This window comes from Silurus aristotelis (genome assembly GCF_946808225.1).
Source record: "Silurus aristotelis genome assembly, chromosome: 6".
Taxonomy (NCBI): Eukaryota; Metazoa; Chordata; class Actinopteri; order Siluriformes; family Siluridae; genus Silurus; species Silurus aristotelis.
In genome coordinates this window covers 2,184,857-2,211,696 of record NC_139579.1, presented here as the reverse complement: position 1 = coordinate 2,211,696, position 26,840 = coordinate 2,184,857, and the positions used below count along the sequence as shown (strand labels likewise).

Below are 26,840 nucleotides of genomic sequence, written 5' to 3'. Positions count from 1 at the left end.
GAGGGAAAAAAGTGTCTCCAATAAACAGAAAAATTCTCGTACACATTCAAATAACACGCCTACTTTTTTCGGTTTGGTGGAAAACACGTCTGTCCATAGAGGACACCGTGTAAAACCAGACAGCAACTCGGCAGAGTTCAGAGATCCACTCAAGATGTTCCACCAGGTTTTGCGTGACATTTTGGTAAAGTCAGGTGCAGACGGAGAAGAGATCCTGCGCAGAAGCAGCATTTAGAATTCCATCGCAAATGTGTTCAAATGGGGGTTTATAGCAGGAGACTACAAGACCAAAGAGAAATGGGAACATGTCTCTGAAAAGGGCAGGTGTCCCAATACTTTTGGCATTTACAGTCTATGTTCTCAGTAAGATTTAAATTATTAAACACCCTCCCAATAGATAACAGATTTTGGTACGTGTGACTTGATGTAGATGCAGAAGGCACTAATTAAATATCAACTTAAATCACACACACACACACACACACACACACACACACACCAGGGTCATCCTGCAAAGTCTTTGTATTTTTTTTTTTTTTCTTCCTGGGACTAACTATTGCTTCTTGTTTCGCTAGTGTGGAGGGTCAGCTCAAGTAAACAAACTTCAGAAAATTCAAGTACAATACAAATGTCAGCGCCCCCTGCTGCCCGGATATAAAACTCCTCGTCCTTTTGTTCCGTGGGGGCCATTTAATTATAATAATAATAATAATAATAATAATAATAATAATCAATCATCAACAACTCCACCCAGAACAGCACCAGAGACATGGACCTGCACCTGAGAAAGGGAGAGATCAGTTCATCCGTCCAATCCATCCGATCGTTCTGATTCTACAGAGTTCATATTCCGCACCGTGTGCGTACGCGTATCCACACACGTCGAATGCTTTACCCCTCTCACTGTCCACAGCAATTAAGGACTGTGTGTGTAAACATTAGCAAAACGAATGAGAGAAAGCATCCAGGCCAGGGATGTTATTATTCATTCTATTCCGAATATTCAACAACACCCTCAAAAAAAAAAACAAAGTAAACGGCTGTTCAGTCTTATTGGTTAAGCCTGCAGTCCATGCGTACGCAGCGCGTCGGTGCGACCCAGTAATCCGGCGTCGTCCCAGTGACATCACAGTTTCCTCTTTATATCCCCGCTCTGGCTTTGATTGACATCTGAAACAGGAAATGCAGATCAGTCTCCGAACCACAACATGATAGAGGGAGACGAAGAGGAAACAATTAACACCAAAAAAAAAAAAAAACAATCCGATACATGTGACCACCACCAGACAAACGCAGAACAGCCACCAAGCAAGTGAGAATGAGGGAGGAAAAGACAAAGGAAAGTAAAGAAAAAGAGTGACAAGGAATAAAAGAGGGAGGTAGAGATGAAGGAAAGGAAAGAGAGAAAAGGAGAAAAATAGGGGAAGGGCAGGATGGAGGGAGAACAGACAGGGGAACGTTGGTTGTAGAGGAAGAAAAGGATGAAGAAATGGAGAAGCAGAGTGACAAGTAGAAAAAGAGATTGAGAGTTGGCTGCAACGGAAGAGAGACAAAGGAAGAGGGGAGACGAGGAGGGACCGATGGAGAGATTACCTGAGAAAGCAAGCTGCAAGTGCGGAGGCAGAGCAGCACCTGACATGAGACCCTTTAACAGATCTGAGGAGACAGACGGAGAGAGACAGACAGACAGAGGGGGAGAGAGAGAGAGAGCAGGAAGACAGGAAGCAGGTTAAACAGGAAAAAAAAAAAAGACAGGACACGGGGGGGGGGGGGGGGAGAGATATTTCAGAAGGAAAACACAGAACAAACACTGAAGGACAAAGGAGCAGACAGACAGACGGTGTGTGTGTGTGTGTGTGTGTGTGTGGGGGGGGGGGGATAGTCTACAGGATTCTACAGCAGCACAGGAGACGAGGACGTCACGCTGCGTCTCTAATAGCGTTTTAGGACGCGTGTGCAGATTTGTGCAGCAGTGATTACTTGAGCTACGGCTCGCGAATCGTGTGTTCACGTGTCTGGTACTACGTAACCATGACGACGCAATTACTGGGTAACAAATTTAGACGCTTAGACTTCCTGTGACTTCAGAAGCTTCCTGTTCTTAAAAATTTTATTTTAGACCGAAAAACAAACAAGTTGTTAGCAACTGACCTTAACCGAGTTCCCCACCCCCACCCCCACCCAAGAGACTCGCACCAATAGCAGAAAACTGATTGGCTGTTGGTTTTATTTCTAGTCGTAATACAGTGAATTATATTTGGACCAGCGAAAGAAAGAAACTACCAACCAAAACCTTTTAAAGTGCTGCAGGACACCGGAAAATAAAGAACTGTTTAAAAAGACCTAAACCAGCGAATCGAAGCCTTTTCAAGGCATAAATTGTAGTTTTTTAGGACCCTGTGGAAACCCTTTTGAGGCGTGTTTGTGATGCTCACTGGGCTGTAGGCTGTATCCTGAGCTGCTCTGGTTAGCAGTGTTGGCTCCAGCACTAGTTCCTGTAACAGTGGGCAGGTTCAGCAGGCCGGGGAAGGCGAAGGGCAGGGAGACGGGGGTGATTCCTCCCAGCATTCCGAAGTTCAGCGCACCTGGACCCAGGAGACTCGCGCTGGATGACGCCACCTGAAAGCGTTTGAAGACGTGTGAGACACCGAGGATAGAAGGCTCCGACTTTTTGGAAGAACAGATAGTGGTGTCCTGTACCTGCGCTAGCTGAGAGGACGTCACAGAAGGAACGGTCATCAGCGGCTTCGGCCCCTGATTGGTCACGCCGACCGTTCTCTGGCGAGCGGCGTGATTGGCCGTGGAGGGTGTGTGCTTGGCGATGGAGGTTGAAGTGCTAGTTAAGCTGCTGCTGTTCACCTGAGAGGGAGTCTTCTGCTGCCCCACGGGAGTGCTGTATCCAGCGCCCGAGAACCCCGCATGGAATCCTGGGGTTTTAGGAGAAAACTGGTGCATGCTGGGTAATGTGGGCGTCCTGGAGAGGGCGGGCGATGGGGAGCTGACGGGCGTGACCCGCGGAGTGAGCTTGAGGATGGGGGAGTTGGAGCTGTGGGGCGATTTGGTGAGGGTGGCCTGCATAGGCGTGACAAAGGTGGACTGCTGCGTCGGCTGTTGGTGCTGATGCTGCAAAGGCTGCGGTTTGGGGTGAGACGGAGATGACGAGATTTTCGGCTGCGTTTTGGCGTTGAGGTGCGAGGAAGTGGACGAGGAGGAAGCAGACGGAGAAAACGAAGAGGAAGATACGGCCGTCGGGTGAGACTGAGATAACGCCGGTGTGCCGCCGGGGCCGATTCTGCCGATGGTACTGCCGTTATTGCCGGGTTTGTGAAGGGGCGTGGCCATGGGGGAATTTAAGCTCTTGTGAGGCGGGACAAGGGGCGAGGCGGTGGGTGGCGGCCTCGGTTTGGGGGGAGACGTCGAGCTCATCTTGTTGCTGTTGCCTGCGGAACTCACGACAATTGAACGCGGAGGCGGCGTCAGCGTGTGTCTCTGCACCTGAGTCAAGCCCATCGTTCCGACCTTCAACCCTCCCGTTACGTCGCTCCTCACGGAAGGAGAGACCGACACGGACGGAGGCCGAGAGATAGCCGGAGAGGGGGAAGAGCTAGAGGACGCGACAAAAATGGGGCCGACAGACACCGAGGGAGCAGACGTCGTAGTGCTGACGGTGCTCTTTTTAGGAAGCACAGGAGTGGATGAACCGATAGAGGAGGCAGGACCGAGGGCCGCGCCCGAGTTCGCTGGTTTAGTGGCCTCAGGAGAGGGCGGGCTGTTGGACTGGATTAACCCCTTGGCGGCGCTACTAAGCAGAGCCAGAGCCTGCGAGATGGAGTCCAGAGAAGGGGCACCACCCAAATCCTCGTCCAGAGAGTCCGACAGACAGATAGGCTCAGAGGGTGAGGCAGGGCGTTGAGGGAGGGGCAACACGGTAGAGGGCGTGGCAGTGGGGGTGGCTGACTGCTGGAGCCAGATGCCATCCTGAGACTAGAAGAGGACAATGATTTAGTAGTTAATACACAAACCTCTATTGAGTTGCTTATACAAGAATAATTACTTACAAGCTAATAGAGAGAGAGCCTGACTTACTTTTGGTTTAGCTTTGGGAGTCTTCTTCATTCTGCAAAAAAGACAAACACACACATTACGAGTTGGTATCAAAACGTTCCAAGACTAGTTTTGTAACACACCAGCAGATGGCAGCACAAGGCTGCACGCACAGTCACGGGGAGCACCGACCTTCATAATCCAGAAGGTGTTTGACACACTTTGAAAATAAGACTTCTAATACACGGGAATCCATGACTGCTAAAAACGAGGTGGTACCAGAAAGTAATTTATCTACGTTTCCACACTGACACCTTTAAAATAGTCCTAGTGTTCCTGCACAAAGCTCAACCCTACTAAAGAAATATCAGTACTAGTTGGTCTAGAAGCTGAACTCCGCAAGCAAACGGTACGTTTGAGGAATATCAAAGAGTCGACTCACGTGTTTCCTGTCAGGTGGCCGTGAGCCATGCGACTCTCTTTAATCAGCATCCTGTGTGTGGAGGAACAGAACAGGAAGTGAGCTCGCTTCACAAAGAAATATGTACAGGTACAAAGCAAACAAACATGATCTCACACACACACACCTGGCCTGCATCCAGCCTTTGGGCCAGAGGGGTTTCACCTCTGTCTCCATAAAGGCTTTGAGGTAGTCTTCAGGAGACGGAGAGTTCTGACCCTCAGCCTCGTAACAGCCCAGCTTTGCTCGGACCAGATTACACAGCAGAGTCCTAAAAACACACACACACACACACACACACACACACACACACACACACACACACACACAATTAGACAGTGTTTCATTTAGCGCAGGGGTGGCCAACCAGTCAGAGACCGAGAGCCACATTTTTGACTGTGTTACCGCAAAGAGCCACATCATACACACACACACACACACATGAACATCACCCATTCCTTCCTCACACACACACACACACACACACACACACACACACACACACACACACACACACCCCTGCTCAGCCAGATTTATTGTAAATGTCACACACCAACATAATGACAGAAATGGACTCTAAGACCAGGAGTTCTAAGACCACAGGACAGTCATTTTCAACAATGAACATTGTGTGCACTGTCTCACACACACAAACTCCTTGCCTCCTTGCCTTAAACAATCCCCTTAAAACAATGCCTCGTATTCCGTTGTTGCTACTCGAAGCAATTCTTTCACGTGTGTCAGTCAGAACAGATCGATGCTTTGATTTCACGTGTTTCAGGGTAGAAAACACAGACTGTGTTTTTTTATGTGCGTGTTCATTTCGCTTGAGTTTAATACAGGATTTTCGTCAAATGCGCATGTGCGTGAGATGAATATACCGCAGGGGTGAGCAATTAATTTTTACAAGGGGCCACGTGAGAAACCTGAATTGTGTCAGAGGGCCACACCAACGATATTTTAGGGATGGACCGAAAAAATTTCAATTTAAATGGCAATAAATTCCATATTTTTGTGTGTTATGCCTTTTGCCTTGACATCATCACTGGAAAACTTTCCCGCCTTTTCAAAAACGTCCTCTACAGACGGAGTGCGCATGCTCGGATTGACTTTACTTTTCTGCGCCGCGTTCTTCTCATATTTAGAGGGCAATCGGGATGTTTGGATTTCAGGTGATAAATTAAACCCGACGTGGAGAAACTCTTTGCAGATACACCCCCTCTTGAAATTTCAGCATTGCATGTTTTGCACATCGCTCTCCGCACACATGTTGCTCTTATCCAGATATAACCGTGTGCTGCTGCGCTTTTTTATTGCGTCATTACAATTGTGTTTCTGCCGTGCTGTTTCGATGATTTAGGTATTTCCGAAAATTCTCAGTGCATCCCTGTAATTTATGATTGGCCTCATGCCAGGGTCTGATATACCGCAAAGTTTCCCAGTAGGGGCGCCGCTCATTTAGGTCTTAAAAATACCGTATTGAACTTAAGCAAAGCGAACACACACATTAAAAATCAAAACACACACAAACTTCGAAAGGAACATAAGAGCCGCCGCATGAAACCAGCCAAAGAGCCGCATGCGGCTCGCGAGCCGCGGGTTGGCCGACCCCTGATTTAGAGTCTTATAGGACAATTATGAATCCTTGAGGTTTTACCTGAGTTTATCGTCCCACACAAACTTCTTGCGGGGTCCCATCACTCTCTTTCCTGGCCTCTCCTCATCCTCCTCCTCCGAGCCATTCTTCTCGCCCTCCTCCGACTGCTGCCTGGAGTTCACATACAAAACACAAACAGAGTGAAGCCAGATATTTACCCTACACACCCACAGTGAATGAAGTGAGTGATGAAGCTCTTACTTCGCCACTTTGGCCAAACAGTCCATGTTATAACGGGCGATCTGCTCGGGCATAGCGCTGCAGACGGCCAGCTTGAGTTTAAGCAGCGGGTTCCTGAGCCTGTCGTCCTGCACGTTCAGACTGAGCTTCTTCAGACGCTTCAGCAGAGCCTCCTTGTTACACGGCACAAAGGCCTCCAGGTGAGAGTACACGGCCGCACGCACCTCGCCAGGCTGCTCCTGAACCTGCAGCTCAATGCTGCACACACACACACAAAAGATCAGGGGTCAAGTAAACCACAATGAACAACAATGATAAGGATTGATAGAACCTCGATCTACAGCTGAACATCAGACATTCCTCACTTCTGACTGGCTGATAGAAAGACAATGTGCTGAGAGGAGAAAATGAGAGACAGATGAAGTGAAGAGTGGGAGGAGGAGGGAGGGAAAAAGACAGGAGAGAGAAGTGAGACCAAATAGTAGGAGGAGAGTGAAATAATGACAGGAGGAGAGAGTGGAAGATTGAGTGACTGATGGAAGAGCCATAGTGATGGGTGAGAAGACAAACTCACTCTAGCAGGATGTTGTTCATGTCCAGCGTGAAGAACTTCTTCCTCCCCTCCATGTCAAACTGGCGCGACGCCTGTCTCACACACACACACAAATTATATATTATTTTTAAGGAAAACTAAAATTAAATATTCACCAAACAAATGGACCACAAACAATGGAAAGTAAATTAAAACACGTGTGTGTGTGTGTGTGTGTGTGTGTGTGTGTTTACGCACTGCTCGCAGGTCCTCAATGCGTTTGGTGAGGGGGGCGGGCAGGCTGCTGGGCAGCGGGGGAGGGGGGATGAGTCCAGTCCTCTGAACGCGTCCTGCTGAGGTCGCTGCTCTCGGGGCGGACGCATTGCCGTTCTCGCCCTGACCCTCGAGGCTCGACAGCTCAGAAGGATCCAGCAGTGAGAAGTCCAGCTCGTCCATCAGGTCCTGCAGCATGTCGTCGTTCGTCGTACCGAGCAGCGGAATGACGACGGGGTCGTTGGTGAGGTCGGTGAGGTCGTTGCCGGGGACGACGGGGTGCGAGTTGAGGGCCGTGCGGTTGGCGTTGGGGAGTCTGAGGCCGGTGGCCGTGCCGGAGGACCCCGTAGCGGTGGAGACGGCGGCAGGGACGGCAGCAGGGTTCTTCTTCCTCATCTCCTCTTTCTCACGCGTGAAGCGCCGGATCATAGCCGCCAACGAGAGGGAGTCCTTCATCAGCTTCTTCCTCTTCTTCTTCTCAGGGCGGTTCAGAGCAGACACGCTTAGGGACAAGAAACAAGGTGGCAGGACGGGTCAATCATGTCCTTACAACCGAGTAGCTCTAAACTGTTCCAACACACAGAGAGAGACAGAGAGAGAGAGAGACAGAGAGAGACAGACTCTGACAAACAAACACAGGCAGAGAGAAACACAGAGACGCTGACAGAGAGACACACACAGGCAGAGAGAGAGCGAGAGACAATCACACACACGGAGAGACACACAGTCGCAGATTTCAAGACTCACCCCTGCTTTGACACTCGATTCTTTCTGGGTTTCTTCTCTTCTAAAACACCATCTTTTTTCTTTCTTTTCTTCATCACTCTCTCCTCTCCCTCCTTCAGCTTCTGGAGTTAAGAGAGGACACAAAACGCAGAATAAAGCAGACGGAAATCTCTACACAAAACCAGAAACATCAAAAAACACAGATCTGATCGTTCACTCGTTTACAATATTTGCATCCCGAGACTCCGCCCCTTACACAGATCCGGTCTCGTGGGGACTACCCGAGTGTGGGTGCGAGACGCAGGGACAGAAACCGTGTCAGTGAGATTCGAGGCAGTGTGATGAACCTTGCGAACCTTGAAGTGGTTTCCGTCCTTGACTCCGCCCTCGTCCTCGCTCTCGGACGCAGGTCTGAACTGCAGAGTGCCAGTGTTGATGTAGAAACCGCCCAGTTTGGTGGTGAGGGAGGCGGGGACCAGTTCATCATACTGGAACATGACACAACAAGAGTCAAAAACAAAAACACAAGAAAAATACATACACAACCAAAAGTTTGAGGACACATGACCAGAAGATTGGTATGTGAAACTTTGTGAAGATCCACTCCACTCTTCTGGACAGATGTTCCACTAGATTTAGTGGAGATTCGTTCAGCTACAAGGGTGTTAGTTAAATCAGGTACTGATGGAGGTGAGGGTGAGGAGGCCTGAAAAATTCATCTCAAAAGGTGTTCAATAGGGTTTATAGCAGGAGATCTTTCACACGCTTCCAACCACATCGTCGTGCTGGAGCGGGTTTTGGCTTTACTGGTTCGAGCAAAGAAAATAAAAAAATAAAAAAGATGTGGGAGAAGAACCGCTTATGTCAGGTGTCCCAATACTTTTGGGCGCATCTACATCTAAGTCTGGTATGAACAGAAGAACAGTTTGAGGTCCTGCTTCGTCCTGAAACGCTGCATGGACCGAAAATAAATTAAATCAATAAAAAAAAAAGAAAGAAAAAAAGAGCACGACTCTCACAGCTTCAGAGTTGTCGATGAACGGATCCGTCTCGTCGTATCCGTATCCGATGTCGATGAGATCCTGCATCCGATCTTTCTTTTTCTTCTTCCCGGTGTCGCCCTGTCCGACGGGAGATCGGGTTAAAGACCAACTACAACTCAACACACGCCGAACGGGACGTGTTTATGTGCAGTGTACGTAAAATGACGCGACCAATCAGAAGCTCCCGCCTGCAGCCACTTACATATTTACTCTCGAACTTCCTGGCCAGAGCTTCGACTTCTCGTCTTTCTCTGTCCTGATCAGCCAGCGGGTCGTTGGGGTCCAGAACCGGAGTCAGTCCTTCGGGAGCTGCTTTTCTCACCTGCGGAGCGGAATGAACGGGGAAAAAAGGAGGAGAGAAAAATCATGAGAAGCAGTTTGAAGCTCCTTTCAAAAAGATACGGTTTAATCTAAACTGATACATTTGAAAAAGAAAAAAAGCTTTCAAAAACACAAAGTAAATAAACGTGTGGAGGAGTAACTTCGCAGGACAACAGACTTTACGGGTGCACAAACTTTAGATCGCACCTCTGTGTCACCCCGAAGCCTCGTAAACGTAACGCGTTACTGTACTTCGGCAGACTTTTACTACATTCAGAAATCAGGGTTGAACAAGCAGAACATTTCCAGAGGAAAACACGATGAAGGAACTCCAGACTCGAACGTGTCACAACACACGTGACCTCGTTCACACCATCTCTTTTTTCGTTGTTGGAAAGATATTTGGGCTCGTGATTATTGTAATAGAAATCAGTGTTCTGAAAATCACATTCGAGTCTCAGTACTTTGGATACTTGAGTACATTCGAGGGAACTCAATTGTACTTTAACTCAAATGAAAGTTTAAAGGGACACTAAGTGAAGCTCCACTTTAACTCCATATGGTTTGTGTACTTCTTCCACCGCTGCTCTGTGAGGGACCTGAGGGAGTGTTGAGCCCCAGGCCTGTGGAGGTGGGGGGAGAGAGAGAGAGAGGTGGAGAGGGGAAGAGAAGGGTCTTGCCTGCTGGGTGGACTGCTGGATCAGCTCGGTGTAGCTGAACTCCGTGGAGCCTTTATCACTGGGTTCGGATAGACACAGGCTGAGCCTCACGGTGGATTTGGACTCGGCGGAAGTGGCGGCAGCGGAGTCACCCCCGGAGCTCTTCCCGTTACTTATCATCGCTCCATCCCTCCACTGGTTGTGGTGTTGTGGGTGTTGTTGAAGCCCGCCTTCACCCTCATCCTCCCTCCGCCGCTTCTTGGACTCCGGCACGGGGTTCGAGGTGTTATACGAAGCCAGAGTCACGAAGGGCACTTTCCTCGGGTCGGCCATTAGAGGAGAGACGGGACACAACGGAAACTAGCCGAGAAGACTAGCTTTAAGCTAGCTGAAGTAACTTAACCGCACGAGCTAGCTAGCATTTAGCATACAAAAAAAACCCGATTAAGCTAACGTGCTAATGTTAGGAGCTAGCCGGCTAAGTAAACATGTAGCTTAGCAGACAGGCTAATCCGTAAAACTGACTGAACTGATCTCTCCTCCTCCTCCTGTCTCGTGTTCCGGCGTCCCTCTCCCTCTGGATCTCCTTCTCTCAATGCGGAACTCAGACCGGGACTCGGGGATGGAGTTTAAGGCGCCGGAGCTTCTACAGGAGCCTCTGTGGCGGCGGCCATTTTAAACTCTCACAAAACGAATTTTTTTTACTCTGCAAAGGGGTCACTGCGCATGCGCAATGGACCGAGCCAGAACTGGAGTATCGGAGCGGACCAATTGGAAGTCAGAGCGCTTTTTTTTTTCTACAGGATTTTTTGATGCTCCGCCCACTGCCTGCAAACTCGCGCGAAAACGAGGCGGTGCCGCGCGCTCGTCTTTGATCTTTTATAATTATTTTAATTATATATTTAAAAAAATTAATAAATGAAACAAAACTTAAAAAATTATATATATGTATATATATATATAGAAAAATATCTGAATAACTTTGTCATAGTCAGACATAATATCTCTACAATTTTATATAATAAAAATAATTATAATGATGGTCATAATAATAATAATAATAATAATAATAATAATAATAATAATAATAATAATAATAATAATCTCTAATGCATTCCACAAGATTTATGATAAAATAATATATAATTATATATAAAAACTAAATAATTAAATTAAAACTCTTTCCAAAGCAAAAACTAAATATCCTTAACATGGTCATAATTAATAATATTACTAATATCAATTATTAATAATAATATACTGATGATATTTCATTTGTATTAATTTTATTTTTATATTCTATCTGTATTAATTTTTAGATGTTGGACAGTCGTAAAAAAAAGCATTTCACTACATGTCGTACTCTTTATTGATGTGTGACCAATAAAATTAAATTTTGATCTGAATATTTTATATAATAAAATCATCTTTATATAATATAATATATTAATTATAAAAGGAAATAAACCATGATTCAAGATTTCTGATGTGCTTTAGAACAGAGAGTGATATGAAGCACACACACACACACACACACACACACACACACACACACACACACACACACACACACACACACACACACACACATTGTAAATGAAGTTAGACCTAATTCTGATAATAAAGTCTGAACAAGTTTGTTTTAAAGCATTAAAATTTTTTATGAAGCTTCTTTATTAATAAGTTCGAGGATCAGTTTCCTGTTATGTTTTGTTCTGTAAAGATTAAAGATTTAAGTTTATTGTTATATGTAAAGGAAACACTTTTTTCTGTTACACCAAACAAAGAAATTCTCACTCTGTGAATCCTCCAAGCAGCTGAACATACATTAGGAACATTATTGTGTGTGTGTGTGTGTGTGTGTGTGTGTGTGTGTCCTGCACAGCTAGACTGGGTCAGTGTTGGTATTCTTATTGTAAAGGGATGTAGTGTGTTATGAGACACCTTTCAGGGCAGAGGGTAAATCTGTGTCTGGGTGATGGAAAGAGGGAGTGGATGGGTTTCTTTCACAAACCTGATGACTTGTGGGTTTTCCAGGCATCCGAAACAAAATGACATTTATTTTTGTGTTTATACAAATGATTTTGGTTTCAAGTTTCAGTGATTATTGTTGAGGAATTTATTCAAGGATCTCATTTATGGATTGTGATACGGGTGTACTAGAGAATGGCAAGACAATGAAAATTCACAAAGGTGCAAAAATCCTTCCGGAACAAAACTGTACGTGCAAAATCCCAGAAGAGATGAAGAACAGAAGGAACATAAAGGGTCAGTGTCTGGAAATGTCTCGTTCTATAACAGATGTCTGGTTCGTCCAGAAGGAGAAAATAAAAAACAGATTCTAGTTTTAAAAGGATGAATTATAGACAAAGAGACCAGAGATCTAAGAAATGGATTAATGTATTGAACTTGAACCAATAAAAAAAGACCCTCTCCTCCAGGCCTGTAGGTGGCAGTCACGCGTTCGTTTTGAGTTAAATAGAGCCGTAAACGTAAACAAATGAAACGTCCCACACCCCCAGACCTGTAGGTGGCAGTCACGCGTTCGTTTTGAGTTAAATAGAGCCGTAAACGTAAACAAATGAAACGTCCCACACCCCCAGACCTGTAGGTGGCAGCAAAACAATAATGATTCGCATTAAATACACAACAAAGAAGAAAACGCGGAAGTGAATGAGTTTTGGTTTTTGAATGGTATGAAATATTTACAAAATTACGTTTGAACAAATAATTTTGTACATGTTAAACTTTACAAAAATTCATTAGTGTTAAAAGCGATCGATATCGTTTGTTATTCGTTTAAACACTTTGATTTGGCTATTAATCCACAAATATGCGTAGTAAGACGTTGTTGTTGTTATTGTTTATAGCGGAAGATGGACATCCGCTTCACTAAAGGGAAGTCTTCAGTCCTGGAGCGCTCTCTGTCTCGGCCCAGGACGGAGGTGAGCCTGAGCGCTTTCGCGCTGCTCTTCTCGGAGATGGTGCAGTACTGCCAGAGCCGCGTGTACTCGGTGTCCGAGCTCCAGGCGCGCCTGGCGGACATGGGCCGGGGAGTCGGAGCGTCTCTGCTCGACCTGGTGGTTCTGCGGGAAAAGAACGGAAAGAGGGAGACCAAAGTGCTGAACATCCTGCTTTTCATCAAGGCACGATTCCCCCCTTCTTTATGTTTTGAAGAAATGCAAAACATAAAATTGCTTGTCTTTTTTTTTAGACTTTAATGGGCATGTTGGTGAAGGGAACAGAGGTGATGAGGAGGTGATGGTATGTGTGGTTTTAAGGAGAGGAATGTGGAAGGGCAGATGGTGGTAGATTTTGCTAAAAGGATGGAAATGGCAGTGGTGAACACTTATTTTAGGAAGAAGGAGGATCATAGGGTGACGTATAAGAGTGGAGCAAGGTGCACACAGGTGGACTATGTTCTATGCAGAAGATGCAACCTGAAGGAGATTGGAGACTGTGAGGTGTTGGCAGGGGACAGTGTAGCTAGACAGCATCGGATGGTGGTCTGTAGGATGGTTTTGGAGGTGAAGAGGAGGAGAGTGAGGACTGAAAGAAGAATAAGATGGAGGAAGACTGTAGTGAGAGATTCAGGGAAGAGGTCAAACAGGGACTCGGTGGATTTAGAGAAAGCGTATGACAGGGTGGAGAGAGGAGTTGTGGTATTGTATGAGGAAGTCTGGTGTTTCAGAGAAGTATGTGAGGGTGGTGCAGGACATGTATGAGGACAGTGTGACAGCAGTAAAGTGTGCAGTAGGAACGACAGTCTGGTTCAAGGTGAAGGTCGGATTGCATCAAGGATCGGCTCTGAGCCCTTTCCTGTTTGCAGTGGTGATGGACAGGTTGACGGACGAGGTCAGACAGGAGTCTCCGTGGACTATGATGTTTGCGGATGATATTGTTATTTGTGGTGAGAGTATGGAGCAGATGGAGAAGAGCCTGGAGAGGTGGAGGTACACGCTGGAGAAAAGGGGAATGAAAGTCAGTAGGAGTAAGACAGAGTACATGTGTGTGAATGAGAGGGAGGGCAGTGGAGGGGTGCGGTTGCAGGGAGAAGAGGTGGAGAAGGTGGAGGAGTTCAGGTACCTGGGGTCAACAGTGCAAAGTAATGGAGAGTGTGTTAGAGAAGTGAAGAAAAGAGTGCGTGCAGGGTGGAGTGGGTGGAGAAGAGTGTTAGCAGGAGTGATTTGTGATAGAAGAGTATCTGTGAGAGTGAAAGGAAAAGTTTATAGGACTGTGGTGAGACCTGAGATGTTGTATGGAGTAGAGACAGTGGCATTGAGTAAAAGACAGGAGGTGGAGCTGGAGGTAGCAGAGCTGAAGATGTTGAAGAAATGAGTTTATTAGAGTGACAGCTCATGTGGGACGTTTTGAAACAGTTCAATATGAATACGTGTACCGTTACACCCCTAGTAGACCGTTACGAGAAATTTGTTGAATATTAACTATTGTGTGTGTGTGTGTGTGTGTGTGTGTGTGTGTGTGTGTGTGTGTGTGTGTGTGTGTAGGTGTCCGTTTGGAAGTCTCTATTCGGTAAGGAAGCAGACAAGCTGGAGCAGGCCAACGACGACGACAAGACGTACTACATTATCGAGAAGGAGCCGCTGGTGAACGCGTTCATATCGGTGCCAAAAGAGAACAGCACGCTAAACTGCGCCGCCTTCACCGCCGGCATGGTGGAGGCCTTCCTCACCCACAGCGGCTTCCCCGCCAAAGTCACCGCCCACTGGCACAAGGGCACCACGCTCATGATCAAATTCGACGAAGCCGTCATCGCCCGAGACAAGCAGCTGGACGGGAGGTAGAGAGCAGGACAAAGACGAGGAGCGGACAGGAAGTTAACGTGTGCGTGTTTTACAGAGTCACATGGTCGTTTGTCGACTTCGAACCGCAAACAGGAAGTGACACGCATTTTCACGACTTTGAAAATTGTAGATTCACACTGAAGGCATCAAAACTATGTGGAATTATATATGGAATTATATACATAACAAAAAATTGTGAAACAACTGAAAAATGTCATATTGTAGGTTCTTCAAAGTAGCCACCTTTTGCTTTGATTACTGCTTTGCACACTCTTGGCATTCTCTTGATGAGCTTCAAGAGGTAGTCACCTGAAATGGTCTTCCAACAGTCTTGAAGGAGTTCCCCGAGAGATGCTTGGCACTTGTTGGCCCTTTTGCCTTCACTCTGCGGTCCAGCTCACCCCTAAACCATCTCGATTGGGTTTAGGTCCGGTGACTGTGGAGGCCAGGTCATCTGGCGCAGCACCCCATCACTCTCCTTCTTGGTCAAATAGCCCTTGATGCCTTCAGTGTGACTCTACAATTTACATAGTCATGAAAATAAAGAAAACTCTTTGAATGAGAAGGTGTGTCCAAACTTTTGGTCTGTACTGTATGTACGTGATTATGATATAACAGGTTCAGTTATTAGAGGATGTGTGATGTGTGTGAGGGTCTTTTTTCCACAGCTCGGATTATTGTAGTTTTCTGTTTATTATTTATCCTAAAAAAAGGCTCCGGGTGCTGATGTGCCTTTTTTTTTTTTTTTTGCTGATGATGATGAGGTTTTTTTTAATAAATGCATGTTGTGTATAACTGTAAACGATTTTTTTTAACGAATGACCTTTTAATAAAATGTAGTATTGCATCCCTAGTGCATAAAAAAAAAAGCTGTGACACTGTAACGTAAATAAAAACAGAATGCAATGATTTGCGAATCTCAAACTCATAATTTATTCACATTAGAAGATAAATATATATCAAATGTTTAAATTGTAGGGAAAATGTATCGTTTTAATGAACAAAATAAGCTCATTTCCTCCATAAAAAGTTGGACAATCTAATCAATACAGTACAGTCGAGGTCACGTGGTGTGTAGCCACGTGACTAAACCCGGAAGTGCTGTTTGATATTCCTGCACTGTTGACGTCTGTGCTGTTCTGAAATCTGATCCTCGGTTTTTATTTCTTTCATTCCTGCTGTTTTAAATGGCGATACAATAAGATTCTCTTTTCATTATTATTATTGTTTTAGAGGTTTTTAATCTGCATTAACATTTGCAACGCGTTTGCATGGCAACCTCTCTATCAAAACAACAGCATCCGGCACGAGAGGAGGAGGAGGACACGGGTTTGTTTACCAGCTCCACATTTCTTCATTATCATTCATTTATTTACAATTTTTATTGCTGTGTTTATTTATTATATCTTCCCGCAATAGCTGACGAGCATTTCGACAATATCAACATTATCCATGTAATGAAATATAGACACAGTAAACACGTTGTTCTGGATTGAGATGATAATATTAATTATATTTTTATGCTCCTCTATCATTATTTTCATTTCCCATTTTCTTGATCTCTGCTACAGAGAAGGAAAGACTGCTGACATCTGTGACCTTTGACCAAAGTCCTGTTGACCTCTGTGATGGAGGTCACGGCAACCGACCTTCTCTGGACCTTCAGGGATCGTCTCTTCGGAAAGAGGTGGACGAGGAAGACCTGGCGGAGGAAGAGGCTCTGCGGAGGAAGATGAAGTACTTCTTTATGAGCCCGTGCGATAAGTACCACGCCAAGGGACGCAAACCGTACAAGCTGGTGCTGCAGATGCTGAAGATCATCATCATCACTGTGCAGGTGTCCGAGCATTACTTAGTCTTCTGTACAGCTGAGCTGAGAGTTCACGTGTATGTGTGTGTGTGAGTGTGTGTGTGTGTGTGTGTGTGTGTGTGTGTGTGAGTGTGTATATAAGCAGTATCAGAAATGTATACAAAAAAATACTAATTCAGAAGAAATCGCACAGTCACAGGGAGCACCCATAAGTCAAGAACACTGGGAGCTCTGTAAGGGGAAGGTGATCGTGTGTAAACATACGTCTAATTCTCAGATCTTCAGAGACTCTTTACCATGAGGTCCATGTTGAACATCCAGTGGTCAGTATGAGAGATTTGGACTCAAAGCACCAAATTTTAACTGCTCGAATACAAGATACACAAATGTGCATGGTCCAGATAAACACGTGAACATGATGAATAGGACGTGTGGCTTTGTATATTTGCACCACTAATCTAATCAAGTTTAATCTCTCTCTCTCTCTCTCTCTCTCTCTCTCTCTCTCTCTCTCTCTCTCTCTCTCTCTCTCTCTCTCTCTCTCTCTCTAGTTGGTGCTGTTTGGTTTGAGCAATCAGATGGTGGTGATGTTTAAGGAAGAGAACACCGACTCGTTCAGGCATCTCTTCCTGCAGGATTATCAGGACGAGGCGGACGGGTTTGCTGTACACACACAGAGCGACGTCTATCAACACATCAACTACGCCATAGAGCAGGTACACACACACACACACACACACACACACACACACACACACACACACACACACACAAAGAACCAAATATATCAACACAGAAACTATGCCATAGAGCAGGTATATACACACACACAAAAACAGCTGCATGTAATTCCCATCCCACACCAGCAGATGACGCTGTTGTATCACTGTATACAACCTTGATTTATAAAATGCCATTATTCCCTCAGGTATAAGGCAGCGATTCCTGCTTCTCATTGATGTCACATAAAACTACATAAATTACATGAAACACAGTTTGGAATGAATTTCTTTGAACTATATTCACTAAGCCCTCCTCCTCTGTTTCTTCCCTCTCTTCTCCTCTCTGTCTCTCGGTCAGTATCTGACTCTTCCTCAGACCGCAGTGGGTCGCTATGCGTACGTGTTGGGTGGGGGAGTGAACGATAGCGCTCTCTCTCTATGTCAGCGCTTCTATAAGAAAGGCAGCATCGACCCAGTCAACGACACCTTCATCATCGACCCTCACATCATCATCGGTAAACCTCCTCCCTTCATCACATTCATTCTTTATATGAGCATCATGTATGAATTCATGAGTCTCTCTCTCTCTCTCTCTCTCTCTCTCTCTCTCTCTCTCTCTCTCTCTCTCTCTTTCTCAGACTGTATAGGTGTTGATCCTCCCACAGACCCTTCAGCTCCTCTCCCTGAAAACTACAAGAACTTCACCCTCAAATTCCACAAGTAGGAAGCAGTTCACTCTTTTATTCCAATCAGAATTAAGTAATTTAATAATAGTAACATAACGGACTTGTACAGTTGTGAGCACGCCTCGTTCTCGTCATCAATTCCCTCATCTAGAACGTTAAAATAAAAAAAAAACCTAGAAATAAATATTTATGGAAAATGTGGAGAAGGTCAGTAGCAGGTTGTGGTGGTTTTTAACCCTTGGACCTTCATTTGTAACCTACCTGAGTGACTTTACTGTTCATAAAACCAATATATAAGTTAGTATAATTAATAATTATTCTTGCACTGGGTTTTTTTGTGGTATGTTTGGTGTAATTTGGTCTTTCTGTGCTGGATGGATGGGTTTCACTGATGTTCCTCTCCTTTGTGCTGCAGGCTGATCAACGTGACCATCGAGTTTAAACTGAAGGCCATAAATATCCAGACGATCATCAACAACGAGATTCCAGACTGTTACACCTTCTCCATCACCGTAAGCCCTGATTTTACCTGTATATGTGCTCTGAGGAAATGCTAACGCTAGATCCAGGAAAAGAAAAACGTCATTTTGCAACATCTCTCATAAACACAATGAAATATTGCCAAAAGTATTGGGACACCTGTGTTTGTTTTTTTTACTTTCCCCAAAATGTCTCAAACTTGTACACACAATTCTATAGGACGTCTTCGGATGCGCCAGCATGAAATTTCCCCTTCACTTCAACTATCAGATCCAGAACCTGTTCCAGCATGACAAAGCCAGCTCCATGAAGATCTCCTTTCCCTGGGTTTTGAGTGGAAGATCTCCTGCTATAGATATCTGATCTCAACCTCATTTACATCTGTTCCACACAACGATCTCATTTCATATCAACGGCTTGACCGACCTCTGTAATCAAACACAGATACGACTAGCTGTTTCATCAGCACAAAAGAAGCGCTGCGGTGGCTGAGCTGCGTTATTGGAAGATGTTGCACAGACAAACTCTTTTTGAGCATCTAGTCACCGTTTTGTTGTTTCGCTTTGAGCTCTTTGTTGTTTATTATTATTTTTATATGGGTATAAATATCGAACGTTTCAATGTCTTTTATTGTGTTTTGTTTTATATTCTTGGTCATCAGTCCAGAGTCAGGACCGAACCTCAACATTTAAAATTTAGGAGAAAGGATTCTTCTGTAACAAGGAGTGGATGACTAATAAAACGTGTGTTCTTTTAGATCCTCTTTGATAACAGAGCCCACAGTGGGAAAGTGAAGATCGGTCTGCATAACCAGGCCGTCATCAGAGAGTGCAGGGATCCCAGTGTGTCTGGACACAGTAAGATTACACACTTACACACACTCTTGTATGAGGGTGTCTGATGTTGAAAGACCCGAAACATCCAATGACCCCAGGATACATCACTGATGATGTGTCTTAGTGCATCTACATTGTTTTTTTTATACTATTAGTTTTCACTGGTTTCCAGTCTCCATTTATTGCTCATAAGCTGAGCCAGAAAGTGCTTGGCCCCCTTAATCACTGCTTGGAGCTTCACATTTTCTATATTTTTTTTGCTGGGAAACCGTTTGAGTTCTAGTATTTGTACATCTGTAGTTCTAGAGGTCGAGCGATTCATAGGTTTTGTCTATTAAACGGCACCGATAGTAAATTGCTGGAACTGTCAGCTATCAAAAAAAAAAATCCATACTGATAGTTTTTCCGGGTTGCATTATACAGAACAAGTGTGGCCTCTAGAGGCAAATCACTGATTAATTTGAAGTGTCTTTTAATCCATTTTGGTTACTTTTTGCTTCAATTTGAGTGTTTTTTATTAAAATAATGAATATATATACATATTTTTTCATTTAGCACAATTGTAATGATTTTATTTTTGTAATAAAGTTCAGTACTATAAATTATTTTATTTTTTTTATCCAGTGTCCATTTTATAAACTATCAGTTAATTAATCGGTTATCGGCAAGTAAGATCCAACCTCGGTTAAACTCTAGTTCGCCCCTCTCTCTCTTTTGTTTATCTCTCTGTCTGTCTGTTAGAGGAAAATCATATGCGGGTGGCATTTGACGTGTTGGTGGCGGTGGTTTGCGGCCTTTCCCTGGCGCTTTGTGGACGATCCATCATCCGAGGAATCATCCTGCAAAATGTATGTGTGTGTGTTTGGGTGAGAATGGAGGGAAAGATGGAGTGATCAAGAGTAATTGGAATGAATAGAGGAATGGTTATATTTTTAAAGAGATGGAATGAAAGATTTAAAAGATAGATCAAACAAAAATTGATTTGAATTATGTATAGAGCAGTGGATGGGAGGGATAAAATGGTGGCTGGAGAGCTTTATTGAGTTATAGGTGATAAAGGAGTGTTATGGATTAGTGGAGATGGGAGTGGAGAAACACTTGGATGAAAGAATGGCAAAATCAGTGGAGAGGGGTTGGATCAATCATGTGTGTGTGTGTGTGTGTGTGTGTGTGTGTGTAGGAGTTTGTACGCTACTTCAGGCAGTCTCTGGCCCGGAGAGTGTGTTGGGGAGACCGACTGGAGTTCATTAACGGCTGGTATTTGCTCCTCATCATCAGTGACGTTCTCACAATCATTGCCTCCTTCATCAAGATTGGCATCGAGACCAAGGTTTATACACATACATGCGCGTGCACACACACACACACACACACACACACACACACACACACACACACACACACACACACACACACACACAAAACATTAACATATACCTTAACATTAACTGCTGTTCGATTCTTTTGAAGAAACAGTGACACCCAGTGTTCAAACTAATAACTGCATGTTAAATAGGTCTAATTTACTTTTATTATTATAATATTTATTTTAAGGTTTCAGTGTCCTGTTAGTTATTAGACATTACATTAGTTATCCACAAAGGGGGTGTGTGTGTGTGTGTGTGTGTGTGTGTGTGTGTGTGTGTGTGTGTGTGTGTGTGTGTGTGTGTGTGTGGTAATAAGAACAGAAATCCTGCAATGAAATTAACAATGTATTAAATACAGTGTAGAATCCTCTCGATTGATGAGTGTGTGTGTGTGTGTGTGTGTGTGTGACTGTAGAATATGGCCTCCTATGATTTGTGTGGGATCCTGATGGGCACATCCACGCTACTGGTCTGGGTGGGAGTGATCCGCTACCTCAGCTTCTTCCAGAAATACAATGTAAGTTTTTGAGACGTACAAGTGAAACAGGTACACATAGACTTTGGTATTAACGTGTGGGTGTGGGTGTGTGCGTGTGTGAAGATCCTGATCGTGACCCTGAGAGCTGCATTTCCGAACGTCATCCGCTTCTGCTGCTGCGCTGCTGCCATCTATATGGGCTACTGCTTCTGTGGCTGGATCGTCCTGGGACCTTACCATGCAAAAGTAACACATATACACACACACACACTCTCATCAAACGAGAGGATTCTACACTGTATTTAATACATTGTTCATTTCATTGCAGGATTTCTGTTCTTATTACCACACACACACACACACACACAACACTTACAGGAAATAACAATTTCTGAGCGATTTGTGTCACACTGATTTCCTTGTGTGTGTGTGTGTGTGTGTGTGTGTGTGTGTGTGTGTGTGTGTGTGTGTGTGTGTGTGTGTGTCAGTTCCGTTCCCTGTCCACGGTGTCGGAGTGTCTGTTCTCGCTGATAAACGGAGACGACATGTTCGCCACGTTCTCGGAGGTGGAGCGCAGCAGCACGCTGGTGTGGCTCTTCAGTCAGCTCTACCTCTACACCTTCATCTCACTCTTCATCTACATGGTGCTGTCGCTCTTCATCGCCCTCATCACCGGCGCCTACGACACCATCACTGTGAGTCTGATCGGGAGAGATGGAGAGAAGGAGGGATAGAGGGAGGGAGAGATAGAGTACAAGATAGGTAGAATAGATGGATAGAATGAGGGATTAAGGGGGAGATAGAAGGATGGATTAAGGCAGGGCTAGAAAGATGGAGAAAGGGGATGGAGTGGGGACAGAGGTAGAATTAAAGGGTGAGATTGAGGGAGAAATATTGGCAGGATTGACGGAAGGATAGTGGGAGACATAGAGGGAGAGATAGATTGAGGGATAAAGAGAGGAGGAGGAAATTGAGGGAGAGTGGAAGAAAGAATTGAGAGACATATAGGAGGATGGATATAATGAGGAATAGAGAGAGATAGAATGAGGGATTGATCGAGTGAAAGTCGGGATATAGAGAGAGAAAGAGGGATGGAGGCAGGGATAGAAGGTAATATAGGGGGAGATAAAGAGGAAGAGATGGATGGAGAAATAGAAGGAGGAATAGAGGGAGAGATAGAAGGAGGAACAGAGAGAGGGAATGAGGGAGACAGAGCGTAAGTGAGGTCATCGTGACATCATCACCGGTGTATTGATAATTACACACATGCAAATGAATAAAAGCCACGCCTTGTGTTCTTTGTGTTTCCATAGCAACAAGCCCAGGAGTCTCCTCATGTATCCGACCTGCACATGTTCATCTCTCAGTGCATGGACACGCCCACCTCGGGAAAGTTCCAGAGCCCGGACCCCCCGGAGTCCTGTTCACTGTTCTGCTGCTTTAACTAGATAGGGAAGTGTGTGTGTGTGTGTGTGTGTGTGTGTGTGTGTGTGTGTGTGTGTGTGTGTGTGTGTGTGTCACTTCCTGTTTGTAAAATTTGTTTGCTGTTCTCTTAAAAGTTTCTTTACAGCTACTGTTCAGCAGGATCGTGTTTCTGGGTCGAAAAAAAGGGTGGAGCTTAGGTTTATCAGCCAATCACAAACCTTGATCACATGACATCAGTACAATAGTTAACTAGCTTACTAGCGGGGTCACTGTTAGTATGCTAGTGGTCTTTTACATGCAATAGATATCGTCTACGGCTGGAGAGATTAACAGAGCCTCAATATAAACTAACAATAAGCTGGTTAGCGTTGTGTTTAGCTTGGCTTAGCTAATACTCTTCTGTTTGAAAACGTGAATTAAGCTCCACCCCTTTGGACTTAGAGACTCTCACGTCTCACGATACAAACCTCTTCACACACACACGTCCTTTTTTTTAATGCACCAGAAACTTGTTAATAATATTCAGTATTTTTGTTTGTTCATCCTTAGTAATTACCTGGTCAGGGTACGCTGTGGTTCAGCACACGCCACAAACACAGGTTTGTTTATATTTTAAGGAATGTATTTATAGGCCACACCCACTTTCGATCCAAGTTCAGCGGCATTGTGTTACAAAGTAATGATCGGCGTCCCTCACACAGAAAACCTCCACCATCCTTATTTACAGTAGGCTCACCGCTCTGTTCATTCTTGTCTTTCATTTCGTCCCTGTGGTGTGTGTGTGTGTGTGTGTACGAGAGTGAATAGGAAGAGCGTATAGCCCGCAGCTTCGCCAAGGCATCAATATTTATATGCAGGAGCCGAGCGCGTGTTTAATGGAGACTCAGTCGGAGTTTGGCTCCGCTGGCCTTTTCATCCACCACGTCCCTGCCGAGAGGGAGAAAGAGAGAGAAAGAGAGGGAGTGACTTCACCCGGGGGGGGGGTGTGGGGGGGGTTATTATCCATGTGGTCATTCTCTCTTTCCTTTCTTTCTTTCGTTCTTTCTTTCAACTCTCTGTCTTTCTTACTCGTGTATTTCCAGTCAGCCTACGCTTTGAGCATCTTCTCCGATGCTGCAGAAGGAGTGAAGTCGGACGCATTTTTCACGTGCGTCAGCTTTGCTTAATGTACTGGATTCAATTCAAAAAGCACATTAAGGGACAATAATGAAAAGGACGCGTCGTGTAAAAAAAAAAAAAAAAAAAACCCAGAGGCTCCCGGAGGGCCTCTGTTTCAGATTAGTAAACAAGTTTTTGCGTTTATTTTTCCAAACGATTCAAAATGAAACGTCTGTGTATTGAAGTTTTACGTCTCAAATACGTCTATATTAAATATTCACGAATCCGTACTAATTTCTGGCATTACACTCTAGGCCACGCCCCTTAGCTGAGTCTGTTGTAGTAAAAGACTAGACGGTTACGCGACCGCGGCGACCCCGTGGCCACACGAGCCTGTGCTGTTTTAAAGGTGAAAAGGAAGAAAGAAAGCGGGTTTATACTCATGAAACAGCGCCCCTAGAGGACAAAATTGGCAGATCGGCGATACTGAGGTTTGAACCTCTTGACCTTCCGATCAGTAAACCAGAGCCACAACTTCTTTAGATGTGATACAGCTAAAAGGTTTTAAGTGGTAAAGCGCAGTGGTTACGGTTAAAGCCCTTAATCCTCTGCGCTCCAGGGGTGCTGTATGCAGGCTTTTCATACTCGTTCCTTTTATTCAGGAGTCATTTCAGATGCAACCTTCTTACCAAGAAGCTTTAATTTGATCCAAAATGAAAATATAACACGATTATTTGGCTTTTCTTTTTTAATGGTACCTTCCTTTTTCTGAAGGGGGTTGTCTTGACCAACACTAGCCTCTTGGTGCTTGGGCCCCGTAAATCGCTTCTCGAGCGTACGTTAATTTGCAGTTCTTTTGTAATGACATTTCTAACACTATTTGTTTAGCTTCCAAGATTTTCCGGGAGCGTTCTCCATTACGAAAACGACGACGTGGCATTTCCGAATTTTATTTATTTATTTATTTTCCATCATATTCTATGATCTGTGTAGCGAGTGTCATAACGTCTCAGCGCAGTGTTTCAGCAAAGCTACGTCTTCATCTCGCCTCGCACATTTCTCCCCCCCCCCCCCCTCCCTCTATCTCGGGGTTTGAAGTGTAAATTGCAGGCTCAGGTACAAGACGTTGGTGGGGTTTGTTTTGTTTTTCCTGAGGGATGACGATCCGTCTGGAGCGCAGCAGACAAGCACGTGGTTCGCTGTCTGCATCTGCACGCACATGAAAGGAGATAAAAAAGGGGAAAAGCCGGGAAACAAAAGGCGAGAACGGAGGCAGACGTGATACCGTGAATCTCGCAAATGATCCACCCTGATTTTGAGGCAGCTGCAGATGTGAACATACAGTCAGAAATCAGGGGGTTACACACGTCTGGCACGTTTACATCCGTTTGCACGTTTAACTTCTATTTTATTCGCTTTTGGGAATGTTCGAATATTAATGTACCTGGGTTTCTTTTTTAATTCCTAAATATGTAATGTGAACTGACTACAGTGTGTGTGTGTGTGTGTGTGTGTGTGTGTGTGTGTGTGTGTGTGTGTGTGTGTGTGTGATTGAGACACTAAAAAGTGAATGTATTCTCGCTCAAATTAGCATCCCATTTGTTTTTTTTTTATGTATTTATTTATTCAGATTTACCTTGAAATGTATTTTATATTTTTCATGTGTGCTTTTAATTTTCCTTTTTTATGCCAAGAAAATCTGAAAAGAATAAGCTCTATAAATAAATCAGTTCGACATGTTCACACTATGCCTCGATGTCTGGATCCGTGATTGCGTTCTTTTGTGCTTTATATCCTTTTTATGATTAAAAAAATAAAGAAATGTCATCTCTTTGTGCATGTTGAAGAGACCAGACCAGACACACTGCTTCAGCGTCAGGTGATTTATTCTTTTATTTCAGCTTGTGTTTTTTTGTGAGAGAGAGAAAGAGATAATCCCTAAGTAAGAGGCGATTAAACCCCACACAGCTGCACTAAACAGGAAGTCATTTAGACCGAAGTGTTAATTGCCAGGGTGTTGCTTTGTGTCTGTGGGTGCTCCAGGGAAAGAAAAAAAAAAAAAGATTGGGATCGGGCTTGATACTGGATGATGAGAGTGTAAATGTAGAAGAATACTGGGTAATCAATATACTATAATATATAGAATATTATGGAATATATCAATATAAGATGCTCTACTAGATTTGGTGGAGATTCCCACATTAAATCGTCCTGAGTTCAGTCAAAAAAAATATTTATTTAAACCAATTTCTGGACATTATCACTTTGTTTTGGTTTTCGAGGTTAAAAATGCATACAGGTGGATTACAAATAGAATACATTTGGCTTATTATATCACAAAATTGTTATAAACACATCCTATTCCACATTTAGTCCCTATTTCCTGTTTATATGGAGAATATCATCCACTTTTCTGGGAAGATGTTCCACTAGATTTTGGCGAGATTTCATTTCTCCATATGGGTGTTAGTAAAGTCAGGTAGGTGTGGTAAGAAGGCTTGAAGTTTCGTGAAAAATTCATCCATATTGAAGGTGTTCAATAGGGTCTATAGCAGGAGATCTTTACACACTTATAACCCATGTGAAGCAGATTTGGGTCTGGGATTTCATACACCCAAAAACGTCCTTTACAATTGCGTGCTTTCGAATTTGTGGGAACAGTTTGGGAAAGAAGCACATTTTGTATATACACAGTGCATTCAGAAAGTATTCAGATCCTTCACTTTTTTCAGTATTATGTTGTAGTCTGATACATACAGTCGTTTGAACTGATTTTCCTCTCATTAATCTACGCTCAGTTTCCCATAATGCCAAAGTGAAAACAGAAGTCTATAAATGAAAATGTGTAAAAAAGTAATAATAAAAAAGCCGAATATCATTTGGTGCTCCTTTGGCAGTAATTACAGCCTGAATAATACAAGCGTTTGTGACCATGTCATCTATTTCTCGTTTGTTTCCAGTTTAAGAAGGTAAACTGTTTAGTAAGCAATTCATTGACAATATATTTTACATGGATTTCAGAATTTTATAGGATTTTATTCAAATCAAGCTCTGCAATGGTTTTTTCATATTTGTTCAAATATTTGTGCTTCAGGAGGAGAGGGTTGAGACTAGAAGACTAAATCTGGACTCAGCTCCTCAACTCCAGTTTTAAACAGTGACCTTCAAATACTACAGTAGATATCGAACATTTATTGACTTTATTTTAGTCTGTAGGTCCGGAACTGGACCTCGACCC

The 26,840-nt window shown here is 44.2% G+C and overlaps 3 protein-coding genes across 5 annotated transcripts; 2 read left to right on the top strand and 1 right to left on the bottom strand.

The window, feature by feature from the left end:
- Window positions 1-427: 427 nt before the first annotated feature.
- ubn2b (ubinuclein 2b) lies at window positions 428-10,686 on the bottom strand. Of its 3 annotated transcripts, none has more exons than XM_083545307.1 (16): window positions 9,917-10,686; window positions 9,118-9,237; window positions 8,892-8,993; window positions 8,229-8,360; window positions 7,894-7,991; window positions 7,132-7,648; window positions 6,916-6,986; window positions 6,363-6,599; window positions 6,162-6,272; window positions 4,632-4,775; window positions 4,487-4,537; window positions 4,087-4,117; window positions 2,701-3,984; window positions 2,436-2,619; window positions 1,594-1,656; window positions 428-1,170 (listed from the first exon to the last, which is right to left on the bottom strand). In XM_083545307.1, the coding sequence occupies exons 1-16, from the start codon at window positions 10,226-10,228 to the stop codon at window positions 1,127-1,129; spliced, it is 3,501 nt and encodes a 1,166-aa protein (XP_083401433.1). In that variant the 5' UTR covers window positions 10,229-10,686; the 3' UTR covers window positions 428-1,126. The 3 variants fall into 3 exon arrangements, with proteins under 3 accessions (XP_083401433.1, XP_083401431.1, XP_083401432.1); XM_083545305.1 differs by having other exon boundaries at window positions 7,894-7,994; window positions 9,917-10,684; XM_083545306.1 differs by lacking the exon at window positions 1,594-1,656 and having other exon boundaries at window positions 7,894-7,994; window positions 9,917-10,682.
- Window positions 10,687-12,457: 1,771 nt separating this feature from the next.
- LOC310727261 (trafficking protein particle complex subunit 5-like) lies at window positions 12,458-14,807 on the top strand. Its single transcript, XM_083543520.1, has 3 exons — window positions 12,458-12,589; window positions 12,766-13,041; window positions 14,404-14,807. Exons 1-3 carry the CDS (start codon window positions 12,587-12,589, stop codon window positions 14,698-14,700), a joined length of 576 nt encoding a protein of 191 aa, XP_083399646.1. The 5' UTR covers window positions 12,458-12,586; the 3' UTR covers window positions 14,701-14,807.
- Window positions 14,808-15,780: 973 nt separating this feature from the next.
- On the top strand, window positions 15,781-25,350 carry mcoln1b (mucolipin TRP cation channel 1b). Its single transcript, XM_083543519.1, has 13 exons — window positions 15,781-16,029; window positions 16,272-16,537; window positions 17,062-17,226; window positions 17,591-17,747; window positions 17,871-17,952; window positions 18,334-18,430; window positions 19,156-19,255; window positions 19,976-20,082; window positions 20,415-20,564; window positions 21,017-21,118; window positions 21,203-21,325; window positions 21,568-21,774; window positions 22,393-25,350. The coding sequence occupies exons 1-13, from the start codon at window positions 15,972-15,974 to the stop codon at window positions 22,525-22,527; spliced, it is 1,749 nt and encodes a 582-aa protein (XP_083399645.1). The 5' UTR covers window positions 15,781-15,971; the 3' UTR covers window positions 22,528-25,350.
- The last annotated feature ends 1,490 nt before the right edge of the window (window positions 25,351-26,840 follow it).

Coding starts and splice junctions, on each gene's coding strand:
- ubn2b (XM_083545305.1), bottom strand. CDS start 10,228: ATGGCCGACCCGAGGAAAGTGCCCTTCGTGACTCTGGCTTCGTATAAC. Junction 6,600..6,915: donor ATGAACAACATCCTGCTAGA/GTGAGTTTGTCT, acceptor GTGTGTGTGCAG/CATTGAGCTGCAGGTTCAGG. Junction 4,776..6,161: donor GTGTGGGACGATAAACTCAG/GTAAAACCTCAA, acceptor GTGTGTTTTTAG/GACTCTGCTGTGTAATCTGG.
- LOC310727261 (XM_083543520.1), top strand. Junction 13,042..14,403: donor ACATCCTGCTTTTCATCAAG/GCACGATTCCCC, acceptor GTGTGTGTGTAG/GTGTCCGTTTGGAAGTCTCT.
- mcoln1b (XM_083543519.1), top strand. CDS start 15,972: ATGGCAACCTCTCTATCAAAACAACAGCATCCGGCACGAGAGGAGGAG. Junction 17,953..18,333: donor TTCACCCTCAAATTCCACAA/GTAGGAAGCAGT, acceptor TTTGTGCTGCAG/GCTGATCAACGTGACCATCG. Junction 21,775..22,392: donor GCGCCTACGACACCATCACT/GTGAGTCTGATC, acceptor GTGTTTCCATAG/CAACAAGCCCAGGAGTCTCC.